Genomic DNA, 26,202 nt, shown 5'->3' on the forward strand with positions numbered 1-26,202 from the left:
GTCTGAGACCAGATTTGAACTCGGGTCCTCCTGAATTCAAGGCTGATGCTCTATCCACTTCGCCACCTAGCTGCCCCTGAACATAAGTTTCTTAAGGGTAGGGCCCCTGAACATAAGTTTCTTAATGGTAGGGCCCCTGGAGAAATAGTTATTTAATAAATGCACAGTAATCTGAGTTGAAAGTAACTTATAAGACTAAAGAGAAAAATCTTCCAGCATAATCAAAAAATCCCTGCCTAGAATACTGCCCAAAATTCACTTAATCAAAGGCAAAATTATGGACAATATTTAATTTCTATCAATGCATGAACTGACAGACTTCCAAAATTCTTTTTTAAAAATTTGAAAAGTACCATTAAAAGAAAATTATTTAACTACTCTCATATGTACTTATATAACTTCTGTCTTCTATACAAAAAAACTTCTGTTTTCATTTTCCTGGATAATTCTTTCAGTTCCCAAGTCAAATCATTATTTTAAAACTAATTTTCTTCTTTTATAATTCTGTATAACCATCATTAGGTTTTTGTGTACCACAGAGGAAAAAAGCACCAAGTGTAAACATTTGGACAACAATTATCTTTAAATAATTATAATTAGTACAAATTTATATATAGAATCATATAGCCAAAAAGAATTATAAACATTAGGTTTCAAAATGTAGTCTATATGCAATTAAATAATATTTTCCTCAAGATTTTTAATCATTTATTCTTATCTGAAATTTTTTAGAAATTTCAACTTTTGTAGAAAATCTACTGGATTTACATGGCATTTATATGGCATATAAATGTTATCTATAAATGTTATCTAATATTTATCCAATTGAAAATAATCAAAAAACCATAACAAAGAAACAAATGCCTTACTCATAAAGCTTAACAAAGAAAAATTTTAAATTCAGATCAATTTGCACCAAACATTGTTCCCTCGATCATTGGGGGGGAGGAGGGGAAGGAAGGGTCAAGAGAGGATCAATAACCTTTTTCATTTAAATTAGTTCTAATAAGCTGGTTATTTACAGGATTAGAAACAGATTAAAATTTACTTACATTCTCATAAAATAAAGTATAAAGTATAAGACTCCCTCAAGACTTACCTTGAGGTCCCGGTGTACTATTGGAGTCTTACACTGATGCAGCCTAGCCACAGCCTCGCAGGTATCACAGAATATCTGCAGCACCTCTGGCTCAGTAAAACCTGTCTGCAGCCGCTTATTCATTTGATTTACCACCTGTCCAGCTGCCAAGAAAGGAGAAAATGCTGAAAAGATATGTCTTAAAGCAAAGGAAGATTGGCCTAAGCAAAGAGGTTGTAGAACAGCGGGAAGGAGTGTGGAAGTAACAGAATAAAAGATCTTCAGTGAAAAGCAACTGTTCACATCATAATCTGTTACTAACTGCCCTAGGCCCTGTGATATTGGGCAAAATTCAACTCCCTGACTCTTAGTTTCCCTTCCTAGCACAAATAATCTCAAAAGTTCTTAAAGCTACAAATCACTATGATTATCTATTTAGGAATGTCCATTTTAAAACTAACTGACAATCTTCATTAAAAAGTAAGGTGAAATCCTCTATCAAGCCATCAAATTTCAAAGCTGACACAATATCAAACAAGTCACTGACATTCATTTTATTTATTATATGAACTAGACATCTTTTCAAACAAAAAGACAAGTAATATTTTAATGAAAAGTTGCTAGAGCAAAATCCTCACGTGAAGTCAGATTTCCAGTATACCAAATGCAGACACAAAAATTGCTTCTTCACTGCAAAAGTGTTAAGCCCATGCACCTTTAGAAAAGGTAACTGCAGACTATCACCCATTTGATTTTGTATAGAATAAGTAAGGCAGCAGATCAATCCACAATATAGGAAAAAACAAAAACACAACAACATCAAAAGTAAAGAAAATAACTACAAACACAGCAAATTAAGAGTTAGTACAGAAACTAAATTTCACTAGGTTCTTTGCTGATGCTTACCTCTGTAATCAAGAAAAGGCGTAATATTTAAATAAAAAGGCAAAGACTACATAAATTTCAAGATAATATAAAATTTTTAAGTTGTGCTGCTTTCAACAAGGAAAAATACCCTTGCTTCAAAAGTTTCAAGTATATTGCCACCTTCCTTTTCTACTAAATGAATGTGGAGAAGGAAGTTAGGTGGGTATGTAGGGGTAGTAAGGAGGGAGAGTGTGTGAAATTCTAGCCTACAACTCATTCATTTCAAAAACATGCACATATATTGCTCATACAGTTCACTTCATTATAGACACCCAAATATTTCTATTATTTTCTAGAGTGAAGAAGACCATTTCTGAACCTTGAGATATCAGGCAACAAGAAACCTTTTTCATCAGGACTAGCCACAATTTGGCAATATCAATTCAAAGAGCAAATAGCTTAATGGCAATAGTTCAACAAACAGTGGTTTAAATTTGAGAAAACAGGAAGTAAATAAGCCTAATCACTAAGTTAGAGGACATTTCTACAATGCCAGTTTGCTAGGGAAATAAAGTTATCCAGATGTAAATTACTCTACTCCCCAATCACATCAGAAATAATATTTGTCAAATTCTGGCCTATTCAAGTTAAAGACTGGCAACTATAATGCTACAGAAATTCAGAAATCTGGGAAATAAGAACGTGAAAGTACCCATTAAACAACAATAAAATACAAATAACCGTGATAATATGCCAAAAAAAAAAAAAAAAAAAAAAAAAAAAGAAGAGAAAAGAAAAACTAGAAAACCATGCTCAATTCAAATATCTAAATTATTTTTTATGGTCTGAAAATCAAAATTTTACAATATATTAACTCCTAATAGCCTATACTTTTTTTTTTTATCTTTTAATTTAGAGAAGAAAATAAATGGTTGGGGTTTTCCCCAAAATAAATGCTGTTAAGACAGTTTTTAAAACACTGTAATAGTTACTAATAACAATAAAATTGTCCCTCAATATGAACCAATTACTGCTTCCTAGATAGACTAAGCAAGCATGGACATTTTCGGAAATATGGTACAGTTAAGTGTGGCAGGATTCTGAAGCCAACCCAATTACTTCATGTACCTAGTATGCAATAAGAAAAACATTAATAAAAAAAAAAAAATTAAGAATCTTTGGTAAACATAGTACTTGTTTTAATCAGCATCACACGATTAAGTTAAAATACAATTTAGTTTATGTATCCTCTGAAACTTTTTTTTATTAAAGCTTTTTATTTATAAGATATATGCATAGGTAATTTTTCAGCATTGACAAATGCAAAACCTTTTGTTCCAACTTTTCCCCTCTTTCCCCCAACTCCTTCCCCCAGACGTTAAATATGTTAAAGTATAAGTTAAATACAATACATGCATACATGTCCAAACAGTTATTTTGTTGTACAAAAAGAATCTGTGAAGGAAATCAAAAATGCAGGCAAACAAAAATAGAGGGATTGTGAATTCTACGTAATTATCCTCTGAAACTTAAGATAACTGCACATCATTGATTCAAATCCATCAGTTAAATTTAAAAGTATTTTGATATAAGTCATAACATAAAAGTTCAACCTGTCCAAAGAAATTGCATTATCTTTTGTTTTTGTTTTTCATTTACAGACCCCATGGAAGAAGGAGACTTCCTGTGGCAACAAAAAATTTTTTAATCTGCTTAAACTTTCTCTATTTTTTAATTATCCACTTAAGACTATGATGTCATCTCCATGGTAAGTAAGACTAATTTAAATAACTGTAATATTCTTCCTTAATTAGACTGAGACCAAAAATTAAAACTGAAATTGTGTCTTGTATCATAAGGACAGTCATACTAAGACAAATAGTAATTTAATTCAAAAGAATTTTCTATTTATCATTTTATAAAATGATATTTAATGGTTTACTTACCTCGACAGTATTCCATTAATATGAGTACTTCCCATACATTGTCACTAACTGAATTAATAGCACAGTCCAAATAACCCACTATGTTCTTATGTCCAGATAGCTCTTTCTGCAAAACAGATTAACAGAATTAATGATTAAAGAACTGAATATCACATTTTAAAAACTTTATCTTCTGTAATAGCTACAAATTAGGGAATAAAAATAGAAAATATGAAAATGGAATCACATCTCTTAACATGTGAATTTTACTATAAGTTAAAAGATTCTTGGTATAAATTTGATGTTTTTATTTGAAAATATTTGGCATACATAGTTTATTTTCCAGGAGCCAATGACCATAGAAGTGTTATGGACCAGAACTCTGAGCTTAAAACAAGGATGCTTACAAGATACTAAGTAGAAATTGATGAGAGACAATAGTTATCTAGTTTAGCATGGTTCAGTATTGAAATGGTTTCCTAGTGATATAATGATTGGTTTATACTCAGGGTGGAGCATATAAGCAGGAACTGAGAGCCAAAGAAGACAAACATAATAGAAGATCTCGAAGCCAAGGAGACAGAAATTCATTTCACCTTCAGTCAGGCTCTTGGTAGCTGGCTTGGCCTCCTGCACTGAACCCACTGAGACCAAGGCTGGTCTGAAAGGCTCTCCAGAAAGCTGACCAGCCCCAGGAAGGAGATAATAAAGAATCTGCACTCCAACACCTCGCTGTTCTCGTGGTGATTACTGAACTGAAATGAAGGCTGCTCCCAGAGACCCAAGAAAACCAAACCAAAGAACGTTAAAGAAGTACTTGATAACTAATTCTTTTAAAATAAATTAACCAAAGCATTAAGGATTCATTAAAATTTATAAAAGCAAGTTCGATACAATATGTGACTGGACCAATATGCTATTGTTTGGACTCACTTGAAGGCGGTAGTATGAACAATAAACAGATCCTCCTACATGGTCTTTCTCCCCTCAGTTACAAAAGATCTTCCTAAAATTTTAAGTCTGATCATGTCACTCTACTCCCACCCCCATCTGATAAACTCCTATTATTATTAATTGATCTTAATGATTAATGTCATTATATCATAATGATGAATAATCATTTATATCATAAAATCCTCTATTAGGATTTTAAAGTCATTTTATAACTTTTCCTTCCCTTCTAGTCTTACTTCCTTATTGATTTTACAATTCTAGGACTGAGTGACACAAAATCACTTTGCTGTTCCTAGTGAAGCCACTACATTTCTCCACTGTGTGACTTTTCACTATGTCCTTTGCCTAGAAAGCTCTTCCTCACACCTGTTTTCTGGCTTCCTTCAAATATCAACTAAAATCCTATCATTTACAAGAATTCTTTCCCAGCCAAACCTAATGTCATGCCTTCCCTTTCAGATTAGCTTTTAACATGTTTATACTTTTTATGTACATATTTGCCAATTGTGTCTCTACTAAAATTAAATTTCTTAAGAGCAGTTGTTTAGCCTTTCTTTTTATCCCCATACTTGCACAATGCCTGGCAAGCATTGAGTATTAATAAGGTTTTGCTGACTGATCAAGTCCTTTCATATTCCTGGATATCACTGTTCTCTTTTACAAAATAGAGACAGAATCATATTTCAAGAGGTTGTTCTACAATCAAAAGAAATAACAGCTGTCTATATGGCTCTGAAAACTAAGAAGTATGATCTAAGTAAAGGAAAACTCATTTACGCTCCCCTCCAAAATATTTTCATCCTTTATTAAAGAGGAATGATTATGAATATACTTAGGTTATCTACCTATTCAAATCATAGTCCAAGAATCTGTTATTTTCTCAGCACCTATAGTGACAAGCAAAATCTCCACCAATATGAGATCATGGCTCCTCTACAATCTGGCAAACTAATTTGAGAGCTGGTATATAGCTCATCACTTTGCAGAGACAATCTAGTGTCTCCACATCTAACTATGCTGATTTTATGACAACAACTGTTCCTAGTAATGTACCCCAAAGATGAATAGGGTTTGACAGATTTTGTCATCTTCAATATTCTCTTCCCCACTTCAAAAGCCAAACCTACAACATACTAACATAACAAATAAACCCAGAAGTCCTGCATTTGTGGGCCTTTCTACACCCCAATTCTCACCCGTGTAAGCAATGAGAAAGGAAGGCTCCTTCCTATATCTATTGCCCAGTTACAAAACCAGACAGCAATCATATCTTTTACTCCCTCCACTGACATTGTTACATGTCATCATCTCATTCTGAAACAATGGATAAACATCTTCCCATCACTCTTCAAATTGTAATAATTTACAAATGGTCCAGCCATTCTTTCAAATGATGGACAACAGCAGTCTTTAGTTCCTAATACATAGATATTCTTGTGTGTGTGTGTGTATGGTACATGAGAATATGTTGGTAGGAGACCACATAATGATGGCACATTAAGAGGCAGCAACCCAATTGAACTCTCTCAACATTCATTTCTAAAGAACTATAAAAAAAAGGAACCAAGAACAGGTCAAAGGGAGCCAATTTTTTCTAGTCTATGGAGACTTAGGAGGTCCAGATAGTACCAACATCAGCTGCATCAGGAGTTCCCAGCTGAGAGACAATAAGAGGATCAGATAAATGGTCAGAAAGAGATTACAGGGGGCCCTTTTGCTGGCACCTATAGCGGGTGCTAACTGGAAATTCTATTGCCCATAAACAGTTCTGGGTCACAGTTTCAGAGTAGAAAAAAAACTGGATATCAATCACAAGAGAGCAGGGACCCTGATCTTAATTCCAAGGGAAAGAGGAACACTAGTGTTTGAAGCTACAGAGAAGCTAGGGGCCTGGTCACAGTTCCAGGGGAGAGAAGGGCATGAGTACTTGCAGCAGCAGGAAAGTAGGAGTCATTCTGAGTAAAGATCAGAGAAGAGATCACAAGGGAGGCAGTAGTTACAAACAAAATAAGACTTTTAAGGAGGTACAGGATAAAAAGAAAGAAGAAATAGAAGAAAATGAAAGGGAAGGAAATATACAATAATCATCAATGTGAATGTAATAAGATTATTCATAAAACAGAAGCAGATAGAATGGATTAAAAAAAACTACATATTGTGAGATTCTGATTTGTAAGAGAGACAGTTGAAAGAGAAAAACAAAGTTAAAATAAAGTGCTGAAACAGAACTTAATATGCTTTAGCTAAACTCTTAAAAAAGACAGGGGTAACAATTTTGATCTCAAAATAAAAATAGCCCAAATTAAAAGAATCAGGGAAACTACATATTTCTTTTTTTAAAAAGTTCCACAGAGAATGACAATGAAGTTGATATCAAAAATGTTCATGTTTTCTAATAAAGGACTTGTTACACAATCTCAAGTAAATATAAAACTAAATCAAACTTATAAAAATAGCAGCTACTTGGCAAATAGGCAGTTTTCAGAAGAAGAAATCAAAGTTATCTATAGTCACATGAAAAATGCTCTAAATCACTGAGTAGTGAAATGCAAGTTAAAATAACTGAGGTACCAAACTCTCACTCAACTCAAAATGGCAAATGTTGGAAGGGATGAAGGAAAAGTTGGGACATTAATGGACTGTTGGTGGAATGGAGAATCATCCAATCATTCTGAAGAACAATTCAGAACTAGAACCAAAGAGTTATAAAGCTGTGAACAAGCCTTTGACCCAGCAATATCACTACTAGGTCTGCATTCCAAAGTTATTAAAGAAAAAAAGAAAAAGGACATATATTTATAAAAGTATTAATAACAGCTCTTTCATGTGTTGACAAAGAATTGGAAATTGAAGGGATGCTCATCAACTGGAAATAGCTGAGTAAGTTATGGTATATGACTGTGATGGATCATTACTGTGCTATAAGAAATCACTGCAGGTAGGGAGGTGGTTAAAAAAAAAAAAAAAGAAAAGACAAGACCTATATGTAATACTGCAAAGTGAAGAGAGAAAAGCAAGGAGATCATTATGCCCAAAACAGCAATGTTGTAAAAATGATCAACTGTTAGACTTGGCTGTTCTAATAAATTCAATGAACCAAGACAATTCCAAAGGACTCATGATGAAAAAAATGCTACCCACCTCCAGAGAAAGATTAATTTGAGTGCAAACTGAAGTATAATTTTCTCTATTTTTCCTAAGTATTTTTTTTTGGAGGCTGGAGTTAAGTGACTTGCCCAAGGTCACACAGCAAGGAAGTGTTAAATGTCTAAGATCACATTTGCACTCGGGTCCTCCTGAATTCAGGGCTGGTGCTCTATCCACTGCGCCACCTAGCTGCCCCTCCCTAAGTATTTTTTAATATGGCTAAGACAAATGTTTTGCATTTCACATTTATAATTCATATCATACTGCTTGCCTTCTCAGTGTGTGAGAAATAGATGGGGGAAAGAATTTAGAACTCAAATTTTTAAAAGAATGCTAAAATAAATACATAAATAAATAATTGATAGGGCAAAGGTGAAAAAATAAACAATAGTAGCAAAAACAATCTTTTCTGTTGTTTGCTTGCTTTTTTATTTCTTTCTCATTTTCCCCCCCTTTTTGGTGCAGTATGATAATTGTGGAAATATGTATAGAACAATTGAACATGTTTAACTTATATTGGATTAGGTGCTGTCTGAGGAAGGGGGTGAGAGAAAAAGAGAGAGAAAAACTTGGAAGATAGGGTTTTGCAAGAGTGAATGTTGAAAACTATCTTTGTATGTATTTTGAAAATTAAAAGCAAAAACGTTCAAATCAACTTCTTTTTTCCTATGAAGTTTTAATTTATTATCTGCTGTCCATACCAATCGAACTGCCAAAAATTATTTTATATAGAGCTTGAAAAATAACAAAATCCATCTGGAACAATAAAATGTCAAGAATATTAAGGGAAATAATGAAAAAGAAATAAAGGACAGTGATCTAGCAGTACCAAACCTAAATCTCTATTATAAAGTGGCAGTCATTAAAACTATATGGTACTAGCTAAGAAAAAGAGTAATGGATCAGTGGAATAGGCACAATAATCAAGTGTTTGATTAAACCCCAAAACCCTAACTTCTGGGATAAGAACTCAATGTTTCACAAAAATTGCTGGAAAAACTAGAAAATCATGTCAGAAACTTGACATAGACTTTTATCTCACACCCCATGCCAAAAACAAACAAACAAAAAAAAAAAAAAAAAAAAAAAAAGTCAAAATAAATACATGATTTAGGAGTAAAGGGTGATACCATAAGCAAATTTGGAGATCAAGGTATAATTTAACTATCAGAGAAGGGAGGAAGAATTTAAGGCCAAAGAATTAGAGAACGTTATGAAATGCAAAATGGACAACTTTGATTACATTAAATTAAAAAGGTTTTGCACAAACAAAACCAACACAGCCAAGATTAAAAGGAAAGCAGAAAACTGGAAAAAAAAAAATTTAGTGAGTGTTCCTGATAAAGGCCTCATTTCCAAAATACATAAAGAACTGAGTCAAATTTATAAGAATACAAGTCATTCTCTAATTGATAAATGATCAAAGTATATGAATTGACAATTTTCAGATGAAGTAATTAAAGATACCTAGAGTCATATGAAAAAAATGCTCTAAATCATTATTGATTATAGAAGTCAAATTAAGACAACTCTGAGGTATCACATATCTCTCAGATTGGCTAAAATGACAGGAAAAGATAATAATAAATGTTGGACAGGATTGTGGGAAAACTGGGATACTAATGCATTTTTGGTGGAGTGTGAACTGATCCAGTTCTTCTGAACATTTGGTACTATGTCCAAAGGGCTATCAAACTGTGCATACCCAGTAAGAATTGGGAAAGATTTACACAAACTAATACTGAGTGAAATGAGCAGAACCAGGAATAAATTCAGGAATAGTAACAGCAAGATTGTGGAATGATCAACTATGACAAACAGACGAGTTCTTTTCAGCAGTTTTGATCAATAAATGGAGATCAATAAAACTCAGAATGGAAAAAATCCATCTGCATCCAGAGAAAGAACTATGGAGCCTGAACACATGCTAAGTTTACTTTTTCTTTTTTTCCCTTTTGTTTTGATTTTTCTCTCCCAATATGATTCAAAAGGAAAATTTTTTTTAAATGTACATGTACAGCAAAAAAAGAAAAAAAAAAAAGAAAGAAAAAGAAAAGATGTTTTTATATGTAACTGGAAAAAATAATTTTTTAAAATTCAAATCAGAACTTATTTTTCTGTGAAGTTTCAATTTATTATCTGCTATGAAACCAAAATGGTCAAATGTTTTAGTCCTTAAGATTATATAAATTCTAAGTATTAATTTCCAAGTTTTTGTTGTTCAATTATTTCAATCATATCTGACGCTTTGTAATCTCATTTGGGGTTTACCTCGTAAAGATACTGGAATGATTTACCATTTGGTTTGCTAGAGAATGAGCTCATTTTACAGATGAAGAAAGAAGGCAAACAGGATTAAGTGATTTGCTGATGATCATACAGCCAAGTAAACTAAATTTGAACTCAGGTCTTTCTAACTTCAGGACTGAAACTATCTACTACACTACCTAACTGCCCCCAATTCTCAAGTTTACCATTAAATAAATCATGTAACACTAAATTTTATCCTATGATGAATACCACACACACACAAACAGAATTCTGAACATCTAAATATTTTATAACATTGAAAACTGAGATTTTTAAAATACTTCTAATTTTCTCACATTAATGTCAGAGTTAAGTAGGTAATTACCTCCCTTCAAATTTAATAAGATAGGCAACAAATAGGATATAGCTACAATATGCCTAATAAACTCCTCAAAGTTCCCCTACAATCAATATTCCAAATGGGGGGGAATTATCACATATGTTCTCAAAAACAGAGAGAAACCCATTTTAGATAACTAATTTCTGGTACTGGTCCTGCCACCTTATACTGATTTATGAGGAAAATAAGTTTAGAGGCACCATTCTCAAAAACTTCACAAGTGATGCTTCTTTTTTTTTTTTTTTTTTTTTTTTTTGGCTGAGGCAATTTGGGGTTAAGTGACTTGCCCAGGGTCATACAGTTAGGAAGTATTAAGTGTCTGAGACCAGATTTGAACTCAGGTCCTCCTGACTTCAGGGCTGGTGCTCTATCCACTGTGCCACCTAGCTGCCCCTACAAAAGTGACACTTTTTTTTTAAATGAAGGAACTGAATAAAATTATTAGCACAGTTCTATACATGCTAAATTGCTAAGAAACATATAAATATAACAAATAGCAGCCACCTCAGGCTGCTACTTAGACTAATGCCTAAGTTTTCAGGAGTAAGACAGGCAAAATGGAACTCCTAGCCTCAGGTTAGATAGGAGTCATGGCAGAAAAGGGATGGAATGGAATTACCCCTCCTCCTCTCCTCACAGCTTCTCCTGTACCAGAATATACTAAATATGGCCACTTACCATGACAAAAAGGCAAAGTGTGTTTATGGTATTAGGCAATGGAAGAGTTACACCTTCTCAGTTATTGTAAAGCGTTCCAGTTTTCAGAACTGACTGTATTTAATTTGATATAATGGGTTGTTGCTGTATCTACTATTGTAGTTCTGGAGGAAGATCTGTGTTTTCATCAGTGGCAGGAACTCCCTGCCTGAAACACAGATAAGTGGCCTGTCTATCCATGGTCACGTGTCAGAAGCAGGGTCTGAATTCATTTTCCTCCAGATCTAGTTCACATTCACCACTAGCCTATAATGGGGGAAGGGTCAGTATCACTAATAAACTCTCTTGTAATGATTCCTGGAGTTGTCCTTCTCTGTCAGAAAGAAGATCACCAGTACCTCTTCTTAGCTCATGAGTTACTGACCAGAGCTGAGACTAATTCTTTTACACCACTCTAACTCCACAAGTACTCAACCCCATAAGTGGGATAAGAGACCAAGGGCTGAGAATTTCAACCCAAGAATCAGAGGAAGGGAACTCTTCCCTTCCCTTTAGGTCTTAAGTCACTGACCAGGCTAGTCCTAGAACTCCTGACAGCTGCATGTTCATGGGCAGGACTTCCTAGGGCTGAGGGCCTCAACTCAGTGCTTCAGTGACAAGGACTTTCTCTCACCATATCTGTCAGACTTTGAACAGAACCCCTGACCAGTACTAAGAGCTTAGACTCCACTGCAATCTATCATCAACAAGGCGAGGCTTATGCCTTTGCCAAAACAATATGTTTTTTATAAATCTAATTATAAGCATATTGTCTGCTCTAATACAATGTAGGTACCCTGTGAGCAGCAACTGATCCTCAGCACAGTTCCAGGTATACAGTAAGTGTTAAAAAAAAATGCTTGTTAACATTTTCCTGCATTATTTAAACAATAATAAGAGGGCAAGATATATGTAGAGACACATTTTAAGAGCTTTAATGAAAGTTATTTGATGCTACATAAGTACACAGCAAATATTTCAAAGGTTACTTATTTCCTTACTCACCATAATTGTTATTTCTCTTTTACAGATGTTCAGATCAGGCATGTTATTAACATACATTCGCTTTAATGCACATCGTATCCCACCATGTGTCCGTACCAGAAACACAGTGGAGAATCCACCTAAGGAAGAAAGGAGACAGAATTAATTCAAAAGAAAAAAGTGGATTTCATAAATTAAAGATTATTTTTGAAAATCACATAGGTTTAAAAAATAATATCTATGAGCAAGAGAAGGGGAAATATTTGTCCTTGATATATTATCAAGAAATTAAAATTTTAACCTAAAACATAAAAAGCCAGTTTACTTTCAATTTATAAAGTAGTTTAGTTAAAATTATTATTCTCTCTATAGCCATGTAATATGCTAAGAATTCCTATTTAGACACAATATCACAGTTTAAAAAAAAACAAACTTTTTATAGCTACATATATAAATTATGAGAATAGATAAGTTTTTCATCTTCACATTTTCTTTTACAGGTAACAGTTTTCCCTACAAAAATCTTTCTGAGGTAAGTACTGCTCAGTATTATTATCCAAATTTTATAAACAAAGAAATACCCACAGAGGGCCAGTATTTAACTGTCACATATCTGCCAGCCCAAGGCACTAGATCTGAGCTAAATCCATCAACAATGGAGGGAAGCAATTAATAGACAAATACATACAAAAGATAATGTATAGTGATGAAAGGGGAAATAGTAACTGGAGAAATCAGGAATAAAACCCTATACTTGTGCTCCTTTATAGGATATTAAAAGTTTCTGAAAGGAGAGGTACAAATGGAGACCATTCCAGTCATGCAGGACCAGACAGAAAGTAGAAATGGAGGGGGGGGGGGGAGAGGAAGAGGAGGAGAAGCAGCCCTTTTAAGATGCTTTAAGGTCGGTAAAGTACTTATATAAGTTATCTCAACTGATTCTGATAACAACCTAGTAAGATAGGCATTATTATTATCTCTATTTTTGACACTTGAAACAAGGGAACTAAGGATTGACAGATTAGGTAATTTGCCCAGATTTGAAATCAACTAATTCCTAATGTCAAATCTATCACTGTCCATGAACTGTCAGAAAGTAACAGTGCTAGAAGGAAATAATTCTAGATAAGCTAGTAATATATAGCCCTTTAAATGCCTTTAAATGCCAATTAAAGGAAAGTTTTACCCTAAAGGCTAAGAGTAGTCATTAAAGTTTCTTTAATATAGAAATGGTAGGATGAGATCTTTGAAATTATCAATCTGGCAGGTATGTGAAAGATGGGTTAGACATAGACTAGGAGACTATTATGAAGTCCAGGAGAAAGATGAAGAGCCGAGGCAGGAGTAGAGAGAATGGGGGCAGCTAGGTAGTGCAGTGGATAGAGCACCAGCACCAGTCAGGAGGACCAGAGTTCAAATCTGGTGTCAGACACTTAACACTTCCTAGCTATGTGACCCTGGGCAAGTCACTTAACCCCAACTGCCTCAGCCAAAGAAAAAAAAAGAAGGAGTAGAGAGAAAGGACAGATGTGAGAAATGCTATAGTCAGGCAGGTAGTAAGTACATAGGGAGGCAGGTAGGCAGATAAGAGTGCTGGACTGTAAAGGTCCGGTCGTCTCTAAATTATCCTTCCAGGCTGCCATCTCAACTCACTCTCCTAGCCAGACTCTCTCCTTCAAGACTGCTGTCCCAACTCTGTCCCAGACTCGACTACTCTCCAGATTCAATCCTCTTTTATCCTCAAAGAGATTGTAGTGAGAACTCACAGGGGCTTGTGAGAAACACTTCAACCAATGAACTTGCTCCCTCAGAATTCCAAAGGGGTAAACTCCCTTTAAAGGCCCGAACCAAAGGTGTGAATTCTGAGCTAGAGAACTGTCCAGACAACCTGAGTTCTCACCTTGTAATCCTAACACTGGACTTAAAGTCAGAAGACTCGAGTTCAAAATAAGATGAGACCTTTTTTAGAAAAATCTTTTTAGTGATGGAATGGAGAATGGATTGGAATGGGGAACAGACTTAAGGCAGGCAGACCTCATAAAAGTCATAGACTAGAGAAATGGCAGAGAAGAGAAAGGAGCATATTCAGAAATGTTGCAAAAGCCTCGGCAACAGCTTTAATATGAGGAATAAGAGCTAGTGAGAAATTCTGGAAAGATGGTGTTGCCCTATTCAGTAATAGGGAAAGGTGAAGGTGGGAATTTAACATGAAAAGATAATGATCTCTGTTTCAAACATATTGAGTTTAAGATGTCTATTGGACATCTAGTTCATAATGCCAAGAGGTTACAAGAGATGAGAGATTGGAAGTCAGAAAAGAAACTGAGGCAGAAAAGATAAATTGGCATATCATCACCATAGAAATGGGAAGTAAATCCATGGGAGCTGATGAGATCACCAAGTAAAGGAGTATATAGAGACAAGATAAAAGGTTCCCCTGAGGAACACATGATGGGATCTAGAAGGTAATCCAACAAAGGAAACAGGAAAGTAGTCAGATAGGTAAGAGGAAAAGCAGGAGAGTGAAGAAAGTATCCTGGAGGAGAAAATGATTCAGTGTCAAAGGCTGCAGAGAGATCCAAGAGAATGAGGATTGAGAAAAGGCCACTGGATCATTGTAAGTTTGGAATGATCCATTTCAGTCAGATGCCAGATGCTAAGGGCTTAAGAAGAGAATAAGAAGAGAGAAGGTAAAGGGAATAATTTTGTAAGTCCTTTTTGAAGAGTTTAGCTACAAAGGGATTTCAAACCTAGAAGAACAGAAGTAACCTTCAGCAAAATTCAGGAGCCATCAATTTAAGGAGGACAATAAGTTTGATTGGGGATGTGTTAAGTTTGCCATTCTTATGGCATTTCCATCACTATCTCTTGATTTCCCCATAAACTGCAACTAAAATTTCACTTCTACATTAAATCTTTTCCAACTTTCTCAGAGATGACAAGAGACGCATTTCAGAAATGATGGATGACCAGAAAACCCCAAAGAGATGTAGCATTTTGTTCCTGGGACACCAAGGAGACCACTGTCACTAGACTGAAGAGTACAAGGTGGGGAATAAGGTATGAAAAGCCTGGAAAGATGAGAGAGCAAAGTTAAGAAGGGTTTTGAATGCCAAGCTGAGCATTTTGTGTTTGCTCCCAAAGGTGATTAAAAAGCCACTTGAATTTATTGAGAAGGGGGACAAGATCGTCAAAGTCAAGCTTTAGGGAAAAACATGTTTGGTGGCTGAAAATGGAGGATGGATTGAGTAGAGACTTGAGGCAGCAAACTCACCAGCATGTTAGAGTAACAGTCCAAGTGTGAGGTGTGATAAGGGCCTACATTAAAATGGCAGCAATGTCAGAGGAGGAATACAGGAATGTATTCTCTGTAGGGATACAGAGGATGTATTCAAGAGATACTGCAAAGATTAATTCAACAGACCTTGCAATAGCTCATATATGGATGGTGGTGGGGTGACAGTAAGAAATCCAAGATGACTCTAAATTATGAGTCTCAGGGTGTAAAAGATAGTGTTGCCCTATATAGAAATAGGAAAGGGGTAACAGGAAAGGATTTACTGGTAAAGATGTTAGTTTTCGGACATGTTCAGTTTAAAATGTCTAGTGGACATCCAGTTTAGAATATCCAGCTGGAAATAAGAGATTGAAAGTCAACAAAGAGTTAGAAATATTATTATAAATGAAAAGACTAATTTATTATTGGTGTAATAGACATATTGTATATATTTAAAAATTGAAAATAGTTTTAGAATAATCATTAACAAGAGTAAATTGAATTAAAATAATTTTTTTAAAGTTTCCTTCTTGAATTTTGATATTTCAATTAAGCATGTTTATTATGAAAAGACATGCTTACAGACCTTCTAAAAAGTGTTTTTAAGTACTTTCAAGGGCTTTGGAAATTGATGACCAAAAAAAAAAAAAAAAAAAGACCTTCATGAGGTAACAATAGTTAGATGATAAAGAACATCATATTAAAAGGAAGTATGCAGAGAAAGAGAAGTGAGCTATGAAGGTAAAGCTGGGAGGATTTCAATATATACACACTCTCCATGGAGGTGGTAGGAAAAATATAGAATCATACAAAAGTCCCTCAGGAGCCCATGAGGTGCTCTGTCCACTTAGATCACCTCTATCACTGTCCCAAAAAAGTCTCATAAGGAGTGGGAAAAAGTGTCAAAATCTTTTGACATTCTTAAACTAAGTATTTCTAGAAATACAAGTACAGTTATATTAACATTTTTAGAAAAGCAAAAAGAGCTTCATTAAATATTTTGACTATTCCATAAAGAGTTAATATTGTAAAAAGGATTGCTTTTCCTATGAGTGATGAATCAGATGAAGACTGGTAATACCTAGCCAGTTTTAGTAGATAAACCTGTTATACAGAAACTTTATGATATAATAAAGCTTTATTAAATAAAATGGTTTTCATTAAAACTGAATTCTACTGTAGAAGCTAAAAAGTACTAAAAAATTGCTGGTTACTCCTTCAAATACAAAGAAAAGGAGAAAGGACAATTTCTCAAATATGTTACATATAATATATATTAAAGGGTCCTTCTGTTCACAACAGAATACAATAAGGAACAGCTATTCCATCAGATCTAATTTTTGTATTAAGGTATTTATAAAGGCAACATTTTCCCCCCAACTTTCAACTTCTGTGTGTGGTCTTCCTGCATTCGATTGTATGTAAGCTTCTCAAAAGCAAGGAATTTTTTTTTTTTTTTCCCTTATCTGTGTTCCCAGTGGCATTCAGAAGATGCTTAAAAAATGCTCCCTGCATTACAGGAATCAGAAAGAATCGTGTGGCCTTTAACATATCATTTGACCTCTCTGACTGTTGCACACTTATCTTACAATGTATACAGAGCTTCCACTGACCTACTGAAATATCTAGAGTTGTGAGGAAACTTGAAGGTCATTAGCCAACCTGCCCCCCCCACTTTTTTTACATATGTGGAAACTGGATAGATATATTGACTTGTTCAAACAGAAAGCAATTTAGTAGAGTCAGAATTTGAATTCAAGTTCAGTATTCTTTCCATTTTGTCACACAACTAGCACAATGTTACCAAAGTATTCACTTTTTATATTTTCACCAAAATTAATTGCATGCATAGGAATGAAGAGCAAAATACAAATGATTTGATGATTGAAAATTCCACATTTGTCCAAAATAAGAATTATAATGGCAGAGCTTTCTCTCAAGATTATAAAACCTACCACTGTAGTAACAATGCAGTCTTTATCACTCATGACCATTGTATTTACTTAATATTGCTATTTTTCCCTTCAACCTCCCCCTTCTAAACTCTTTACTCACTCACTCCCCATATTCAATCAGTTGTCATATCTTGTGTTCCTTTGTTACATCATTTCTTCAAAATCAATACTTCTACACCCAAAGTCCATAATCAGTATCACCACTATCCTGGTTCAAATTCAAGTCTCACGACCTACATTTTATTCACTAAAGATTTGGATCCTTGGCTAGAATTTTCCAGGGCTTACCAAGTGAGTATCTGTTTAAAATGATAAAACTTCATCATTTTCTAGTGGTCTGGAATGAGAGACTCAAAACAGAAGGGAAGGAAGAGAGTTCCTACCAGAATTTCTACCACAAAATATATGAATCACTCCTTATCTGTGGGAATTTGCTTTAAGGATTTCTGAAATATGAAAAGATGAGCATACTCCTAGAGTTACAAGATAGACAGGCACAAATATTTTGGAAGATGCCCTCAGAGCAATAGGTCCTTAGTTTAAACATTTAAAATATTTTGAACAGAGAGCTACCAAACCCTAAAATCAAGATGTTTTATATATAAAATGTCTTACTAAATCACTGAAACTGTCTCAAGAAACAATAGTAAAATAAAAGTAAGATTTTAAAATAAAAGGCACACAACTTTCAAATTATCATTAAGACTGTGATAAAAAAGTAACCTGTCAAGATTTAAAGCAAATGATTACATTAGTTATATTAAAAGAAAAGACAATCATTGATGAAATCAAGTGTTTCTGTAGAGTATACATATTTACATTCCTATTTAAAACTGCTCAAAAAAATTTTTTTGGAGGGGGGATACCAATATATCACGACATAATGGCAAAAACATTCAACTAGATGAAGTAGCAAGACAAAATAGTCTTTAGTCCTTGCTCTAAGACCTTGCAAATGAAGTTTCCTGCTCTACAAAACCAAAATTATCACATATTTCAAACTGGATATCCATTGATATGTAAAAAAACAAAAGTCCATATCCCACTAAGACCCTTCCCTCTTCTGAATTATCCCATAATTGTTAAAAGCAGAAGCACCTCTCCCTTCACAGCTACATCTTTAGCACCCAGGATGATAAGTTGATGTCATCACTGAGACCTTGCTCTCACTTCTTCTAGGAGCCATTAATTAGAAAATCTTGTCATTTCTTACTTCACAACAACTCTCAGATCTGATCACCTCTCTACTGACAAAATTACCACCTAGTTCTTCATAACTATATTACTACTGTAGTTGGTGCCTTAAGGACCCTGCCTCAATACTTTCCCCCACTCCAATCTATATTCTATGAAGCTTAGAAAGTCTTTAGTTTGTCATTTAAATCTCCTCATAATGCAGTTATTTCCTTCCTCCACATTCTACAATCCTAAAACCACTCTCCAATAAAAAAGTAATTAAATCATATGAACAGTTTTCAAAAGATATGCAAACGTGATAACCATATCAAAGAATGTTCCAAATCACCAAATTGAGAAATGTAAACCAAACAAATGCTAGGGTTTCACTTTACACCCACAAATAGGCAAAAATGACAAAAAAAGAAAACAGTCAATATCGGGAAGAAGATAAGCACTCCAGGACCCCGTGTTGGAGCTGTAAATCAATATAACCATTTTGGAAAGCATATTTGAGTTATGTAAGTAAAGTGACCAAAATGTTTTTTATACCCTTTAATCCAGATCCCGCTATTAGGTTTATATTCCAAAGATAAAAAGAAAGTCCCCAATAAATCAATATATTTATAGCCACATGTTTTGTGGTAGTAAAAAAAAAAAAAAAAAAAAAAAAAAAAAACCAACCAGAAATAGCCAAACCACATAAATGTAATGGAAAATGGGATAGTATTATGCTTTTTTTTTTTTTTTGAAGGGGGGGGGGGGGGTAGAATGTATGAAAATGAATAAATGAATGAAAAAGAATTTATTAAATACTTACTATATGTAAATCACTGGCTAAACACTGAGTACAAACACAAAAAGTAAGGCAATGCCTGCTCCCAAAGAGCTCACATTCTAATGAGGTTTCAGTAGCAAGTCAAATGGAAAGTTTCCATGATTCTTGAGCACATGGTCATGCATCTTCTTTAATGTCATTTCCACTCATCAATACTAACAGTTCCTTGTGTTGACTTTTTGAGAGTACCAAGGACCATGGTGACAAGAACTGTGTTGTCTAGGTCTTCAGGAGCTGTGGCCGGGCTGAATTACCACAGGAGTGCTTCCTGGAATGATAGCTGAGGACACTGAACTGGATGCATGGCTATTCATAAGTTCTTGGGTTTAGAGTCTGGGCTGACTTCACTAGTGTCTGAGATGGTCATCAAGATGGTGTTGGTTTGACTTGCCTTGTACATGCTGCCTTCTGTCTCTCCCCCAGGAGGCCTTGCTGCTTCAGTTAGGCTGGAGTGCCTGCCCTGTGAGCTGCGGTTGGTAGGCAGTTGGTGGAGATCTGACCCCTTCTCCAAAGGAGATGCTCTAGGGGCTGGGCTGGAAGCAGGAACAGTAGTCTGGGGAATGCTGCTTCAAAGAAAGAAAACCAAACTATCAACAGCAATTTTTTTTAAATGTTGCAAATCAATAATAAAGAAATGCAAATTAAAGCAACTCTGAGGTCCCATCTCACATCCATCAAATTGGCAAAGATGTCAAAAATGAAAAATGAGAGGCTGTGGAAAAATAGGCACAGTAATGTGCTGTTAGACCACCTGTGAAATGGTAGAATTATCAGAAAGTAGTTGTGATAACCAAAAATGTCACCAAATGACCAAAAAGTCACTTAACTGTATACCTTTTTCACCCTTATTTGATGTCTTCAAACAGAACTCAGAAGAGTAGTTGACTTGTCAGGTATGTCTTAGTGGAAATTTCTTTGGGTTGTGGGTAAAACTAAATAGCTGCTAACAATTATCATCTTCATTATTATTATTCTCTTCCAACTCTAAAATTGTCATTTCAAGCAAATTATTAACATCACTTCCAGCTCTAAATTCCTATGAATCAAAAGATGCTTTGACAAATATTTCGGATTAGAGAAGACAATAGAAATTTAAATTATAGCTGAAATTTACTAGAGTTTCTCAAAGTACTACTTTAACAAAATTTCAAAGACATTTTTTAACAGATTGAACTTCACCATTCATTACATCACTATTCCTACAACTAACATTAAATATAATTAAGTCTCAATCAAGGTATCAAAATATTAGTAAAAAATGAAAATATGTTACAAAAGAAACATTTTTCTTTTCAGCATTCAAAATTAGGCTAATGTACCACCAAGAATTTCTCAAACATATTTGCCTACAGGCATTCAATTTAAAGGGTTTTACAAACACAAACAATTGAATATATGTAGATATGTCTATATAGATATAGATATAAATATATGAACAATATGCTATTGCTGCTTAAAGACAGTAAGAAATTATGCTTCCATTGAAGATAAAATAAGGACAAGAGAATATAGCAATCCTTCAATATCCAATCATATTCAAAATTTTAACTAAAACCAACTATTTTATGCCAGGCAATGTAGTTGGTATACTAAAAATGCAAAGGTTAAGAAATCAATTCCGTCCTCAAAGACCTTACATCCTATCAGGAAGATAAGACTACACAGAATAGTACTAATATAAAGTGCAATGGGGGGCAAAAATAGGAACCTGAAAAAATGTAAGATAACATGGAGCTGGTACAACACAAGGTAAGAGGACAAGAAAACAAAGGAATCCAAAAGACAATGACAAAAAGGGAACACATTCCTGAGATGAAGACTGGTCTGAATAGATTTGCAGCAATATAAGAAAGATTAAAGAGGTTGGGAAGCATCAAAATATCATTTCGATAACAACCTCAACATGTTCAGACAAATAAAGACATAGAAGATGAGATAATAATCAGCTAGATAGTAGATAGAGTACTAACCTGGAATCAAGAACACCGGAGTTCAAATCCAGCCTCAAACATTTTCTAGCTGTGTGACCTCTAGCACAGTCATTTAACCTCTTTTTGCCTCACTTTCCTCAACTGTGAAAACTGGTATAATAACAGACTCCTCAGGGCTGTTGTAAGGATAAAATGAGATATTTGTAAAGTGCTTATTATAACCTCTGTGCCACCTCCATCTCTTTATTTTCTCTCTCCCTACATGTTTCATCAACATCTTTTGTTCATCTTGCTTCTCTTCTCATCTTTCTCTCAAGAAGATACAGAGCCTCCTTTAGACCTTCGTCACTTCTTTCCTGGATAATTTCAATAGCTTACTTGTTTTGCCTGTCTCAAACTTCCCCACTCTCCAACTTATCCCTACCTCCCTACCATTATTTTCCTAAAAAGACTAATTTTGGCTCCCTAATATTAAATATCACTTCATATTTAGCTCATCCTTTTAAAATTTCTATTATGCAAGCTTTATAACATACATACTTATTAACACTGTAGAACACATGTAATTCATGAACAAAAAATACACACATAAGAATTTTTATCTGTAAGGTAAATGCAATGGAATAAATTTTCAAGACATCAAGTCAGAATCAAAAAAGGGAAAGGGATGCTTGGGAGGTGGAGCAATGAGAAAGCACAGCTCCATACAATCAAAATGAATTAAAAGAATGATTGTCTACTATTGAGGGTCCAGTTGACGTTAAATAAGAATTTATACCAATAAGCACATTTAATTTTAACTTCCTCTAACTCCCTCTAGAAGCTTTCAGAAGTTCTGGAATAGGAACTGAGCAGACAGGTGGTGTGGCTGTTAAGGTTAAGGATTAGCCAGACATGAAGAACAGATGGACAAGGAAACCAAAAGATTAAACAAGAAGGCAGTGTCCGATTAAAATGATTATATATAGGATCCAAATCTCAAAGGTCAAAAGAGAGGTCAGAAAGGGGATGAAAAAACTGAGAGGGCAGGAAGCAATTAAAGGGAACCAAGGATTCTATTGAGGATAAAAGACAGATTTAAGAAAGGCAAAAGGACAAGGAACTGTGATTCAGAATTCAGTCTCTTTTATGCATTAGGAAAGTAAATGGTATGAAAAACAAATATTGAAAATTGAGAGATGTATGTATCTTTCCATTCTGGGAAATTACAGTTAGCTCTTCCAGGCACTAGTTTTGACATTATTACATGACCATTAGTATTTCAGCAATTAGTACAACAAACTGTAGTGTAGCACATACATTAATGTTGCACAAACAAAAAACCTGCTCAGAAAAGTAGCAATGGAAAGACAGTCAATCTATTCCTTCCAGAACTGATGCAAAATCCTTGGCTCAAAAAAAAAAAAAAAAAAAAAAAAAAAAAAAAAAAAAGATACTTACTTGAACACTCAGTGTAATCATAATTGAAAAGTATATTTTACAGGGTTTCAACTGTATTTATCTTGATATTACTGAGTGTGCATGTGCACGCGCACACACGAACAAACATCTCTTCTAAATAAAAAGGCCAACTTCAGTTACTTTTTTCCACAATAACTAATGTTATAAATCACAGCTTTAAAGCAAATTTAACAATATGCAAAATTCACCCAACAACCTCTCTAGATTTAACAGTTAAAAAAAAAAAGCCTCATTATGATTTATTGTCTCATGGTAAAGATATAGAAAATGCATCAAACTCAATCTAGCTGGGCAAATCCAAGCCTGAAAAACACAGTCATTATTTCTAGCCCAAAGGAATAAAGAAGACAGACAGGTCTGTGAACACTGGGGACTGGTAAGGGGGTGAAAGAAGTGGAACATTTTTGGGTTTCAGTTCATTGAAAGATAGGGGGACTCTGATCTGCTGAAGGTTTAGAGGGACCCGTACCAACTGACACATCTGTCATTCACCACCCATTTGTTCTAGGTCAGTGATTCATGACGGACTGAGAAGACATTCAAGAATGAGAAGTGTTAGCAGACACTTGCTATGTAACCAAGAAGAAGCAAGCTCAGAGAAGTCAAGAGTAGCTAAGTAGCTTAGATCCCAGAGGAGATTAGGGCCTCAGTTCCAATTTCCAGCTCTTTGAAAGCTTCAGTGGAAAACAGGGCAGCCTGAAGTTTTATCATTTTATGCCTAAAAAGCTTTGAAGCTGGATAATAACTGCCCAAGTCCAACAGGAGTATACTAAATTTAGAAGGTATTCAAAAAGAACTAGTACCTCTGGTTCGAGGGTTTACAGAGTCTTTCAGGGTTGCTTATTCACTTTTGATGCCCATTCATCAACTCTCACCTATGGCTCCAAAAATCTGTGGCATGGGCAGTGGGTACAATCTGGCAAATCATCTCATCAAAAAGACTAAACTTAGGTTGAGGGTAATCAACCACCTTCAAACCTGTTGGTGAATTAGGGGGATGTCTATCCTAAGCATATGAAGACTCCCCCAGGCAAAATAGACAAATGAGAACAATTTGTTCCAATGATCATGAAGGCAGCTGAAGCATGTGTTGTAGAATGCTAGGTCACACATCAAAGACTCCCAGTTCACCTACTGGATCCCAGGTCATTGCCAGTCATCCTTACTTCTGGACTTCAATGACAAAAAGAGACTGATGACTTTGTACAATTCTGCCTCATTTAAATTCAATTCATGCACAAGTCAAGACACCACCCCCCCCATGATGTCACTAGTCCGCTTTGAAAATGAAGAACAACATCTGAAATTTCCATAGAAGGATAAGTTCATGGGAGTGTTAAAGAGATCCAAGTCAGAAACAAGCAGAGCTCAGACCAGAAGGGAAGTAATCACTTTGCCCTGGATAGGACCACTAGAAAACACTGAAAACTTGAAAGTTTCTGCCCTAAATTGTCCCTTTAGTTTTGGAATGCTAATGCTAAATTCCACAAGAAATTAGGAGGATCAAAGGAAACAAAAACTCAATCCAGACTTTCTGTCCAGAAGTGCACAGAGCCTGGTCTTACAAGTATGAAGTCAGGAACAGGTCTGTAAAAAGATAGGAAGACCTACTCTCAAAACAAAGTACAGAAGCAAGGAAGAAATCATCTTTTCCATTTTTAGATATGGGAAGAGTTCATAACAAAAAGATAGAAGGGGGATAGTAGATTTTTTTGATTATATAAATTTTAAAGAATTTGCACAAATAAAACTAATGAAATTAAAATCAGAAGGGGAAAAAACCTTTTCCAAAAATTTCTCTGATAAAGGTTTCATATCTAAGAATTGATTCAAATTTATAAGAACAAGAGCTATTCCTCAATTGATATATGGATAAAAGCCAAGAACCAACTATTTTCAAAAGAATAAAAGTTATCAACAATTTAAAAAAACTCCAAATAAATAATAAAATAATTAAAGAAATGCACATTAAAGCAAGTCTTATCCATAGCAAAGTAACAAAATGAATTGTTGGAGTACTATGGGGAAATATGGACATAAACGCATCATTGATGGAGCTATGAACTGGTAATCGCCATTCTTAAAAAGCAATTTGTAACTATGCCTCAACTCACTAAACAGTTGACATTTTTACTCTCCCTATATTCTTAAAAAGATCAAAGCAAGAAAAAAAGAGAGAGACCAAAAGATAAAAAAAATAATAATAATAATTTACAGCACTTATTTTTGTAGTAGCAAAGAACTAGAAACTTAGGAAGGGTTCATCTACTGAAGAATAAATGATGAAATGGATGGTTTCAGAGATCCATGTAGACTTGGACAAACTGATGCAAGATGAAATGAACAGAATACCAAAATTGTACACAAGGTTTTCTTGGATAAGATACTAGAATAGTTTGCCATTTCTACCTCCAGTGAATTAAGAAATAAAGATTAAGCGGCTTGCCCAAGGTCATAGAGCTAATAAGTGGATTTGAAATCAGATCTTCCTGACTTTCTGCTGCTCAGTGATCTTTCTGAGCTACCTCACTGCCTCATAATCATGCATACTATGTTCTACATACAGAAGTATTCCCTTATTCAAAAATGGATTGTTCCAAAATTCTGATCATAAATTGATTGTAATTTATAACATGTTTCCACAGGAATGTTATATATTCCTCGATTAACTCACACAATACTATTTACCTGAAAATAAACAACTAGGCATTATCATAGTACAGCAAAAGAAACTCCAGGTTAAAAAATTAGCAGACAAGGCTCAAGTTTTACCTCAAGTTTATAGTGACTGATGGGATACAAACCATTTAATTTCTAAATTCTGTATACAGTGCTTTAAATGTCTGCCAAATATGTTACATGCTCTATCTTATGTTAGCTTTACAACTTCATGACACAGATGTTGCTATTCAATTATCTGTCACATCCAAATCTCTGTGACTACATTATGGATTAAAGATACTGGAGTGCTTTGCCATTTCTTTCTCCAGTTCCTTTGACAGATGAGGAAATAAGTAAACAGAGTTAAGTGGCTTAAATAGGGTCACATCTAAAGGCACACATGAACTCAGGTCTTCCTGACTTCAGGCCCAGCACTTCACAGTGCTTCCTATTGTCCTACTTTTACAGATGAAAATACTGAAGCTTCTGGAAGCAAACCTGGCTCTTTCCTAACTTCAAAACCAGGATTTTATTCACTATGTCATGTTATTAAATACTTGTAATATACCTAGTCCTATACACCAAAGAAGACAACAACCTTA

The 26,202-nt window shown here is 34.6% G+C and overlaps 1 protein-coding gene across 6 annotated transcripts in view; it reads right to left on the minus strand.

The window, feature by feature from the left end:
• The window catches only part of BMP2K (BMP2 inducible kinase), a 114,529-nt gene that overhangs the window by 74,600 nt on the left and 13,727 nt on the right, over positions 1 to 26,202 (minus strand). For 3 of the 6 annotated variants that reach the window (XM_074273487.1, XM_074273486.1, XM_074273485.1), the window contains exons 2-4: positions 12,323 to 12,441; positions 3,892 to 3,997; positions 1,100 to 1,242 (exon numbers count right to left, since the gene is read on the minus strand). In XM_074273487.1, coding sequence (XP_074129588.1) covers positions 1,100 to 1,242; positions 3,892 to 3,997; positions 12,323 to 12,441 — 368 coding nt within the window. Of the gene's footprint in view, positions 1 to 1,099; positions 1,243 to 3,891; positions 3,998 to 12,322; positions 12,442 to 19,529; positions 20,114 to 26,202 lie in introns of all 6 variants that reach the window. The other 3 variants (XM_074273491.1, XM_074273488.1, XM_074273490.1) reach the window with 3 other exon arrangements.

Source organism: Sminthopsis crassicaudata, chromosome 6 (genome assembly GCF_048593235.1).
Source record: "Sminthopsis crassicaudata isolate SCR6 chromosome 6, ASM4859323v1, whole genome shotgun sequence".
Classification (NCBI taxonomy): Eukaryota; Metazoa; Chordata; class Mammalia; order Dasyuromorphia; family Dasyuridae; genus Sminthopsis; species Sminthopsis crassicaudata.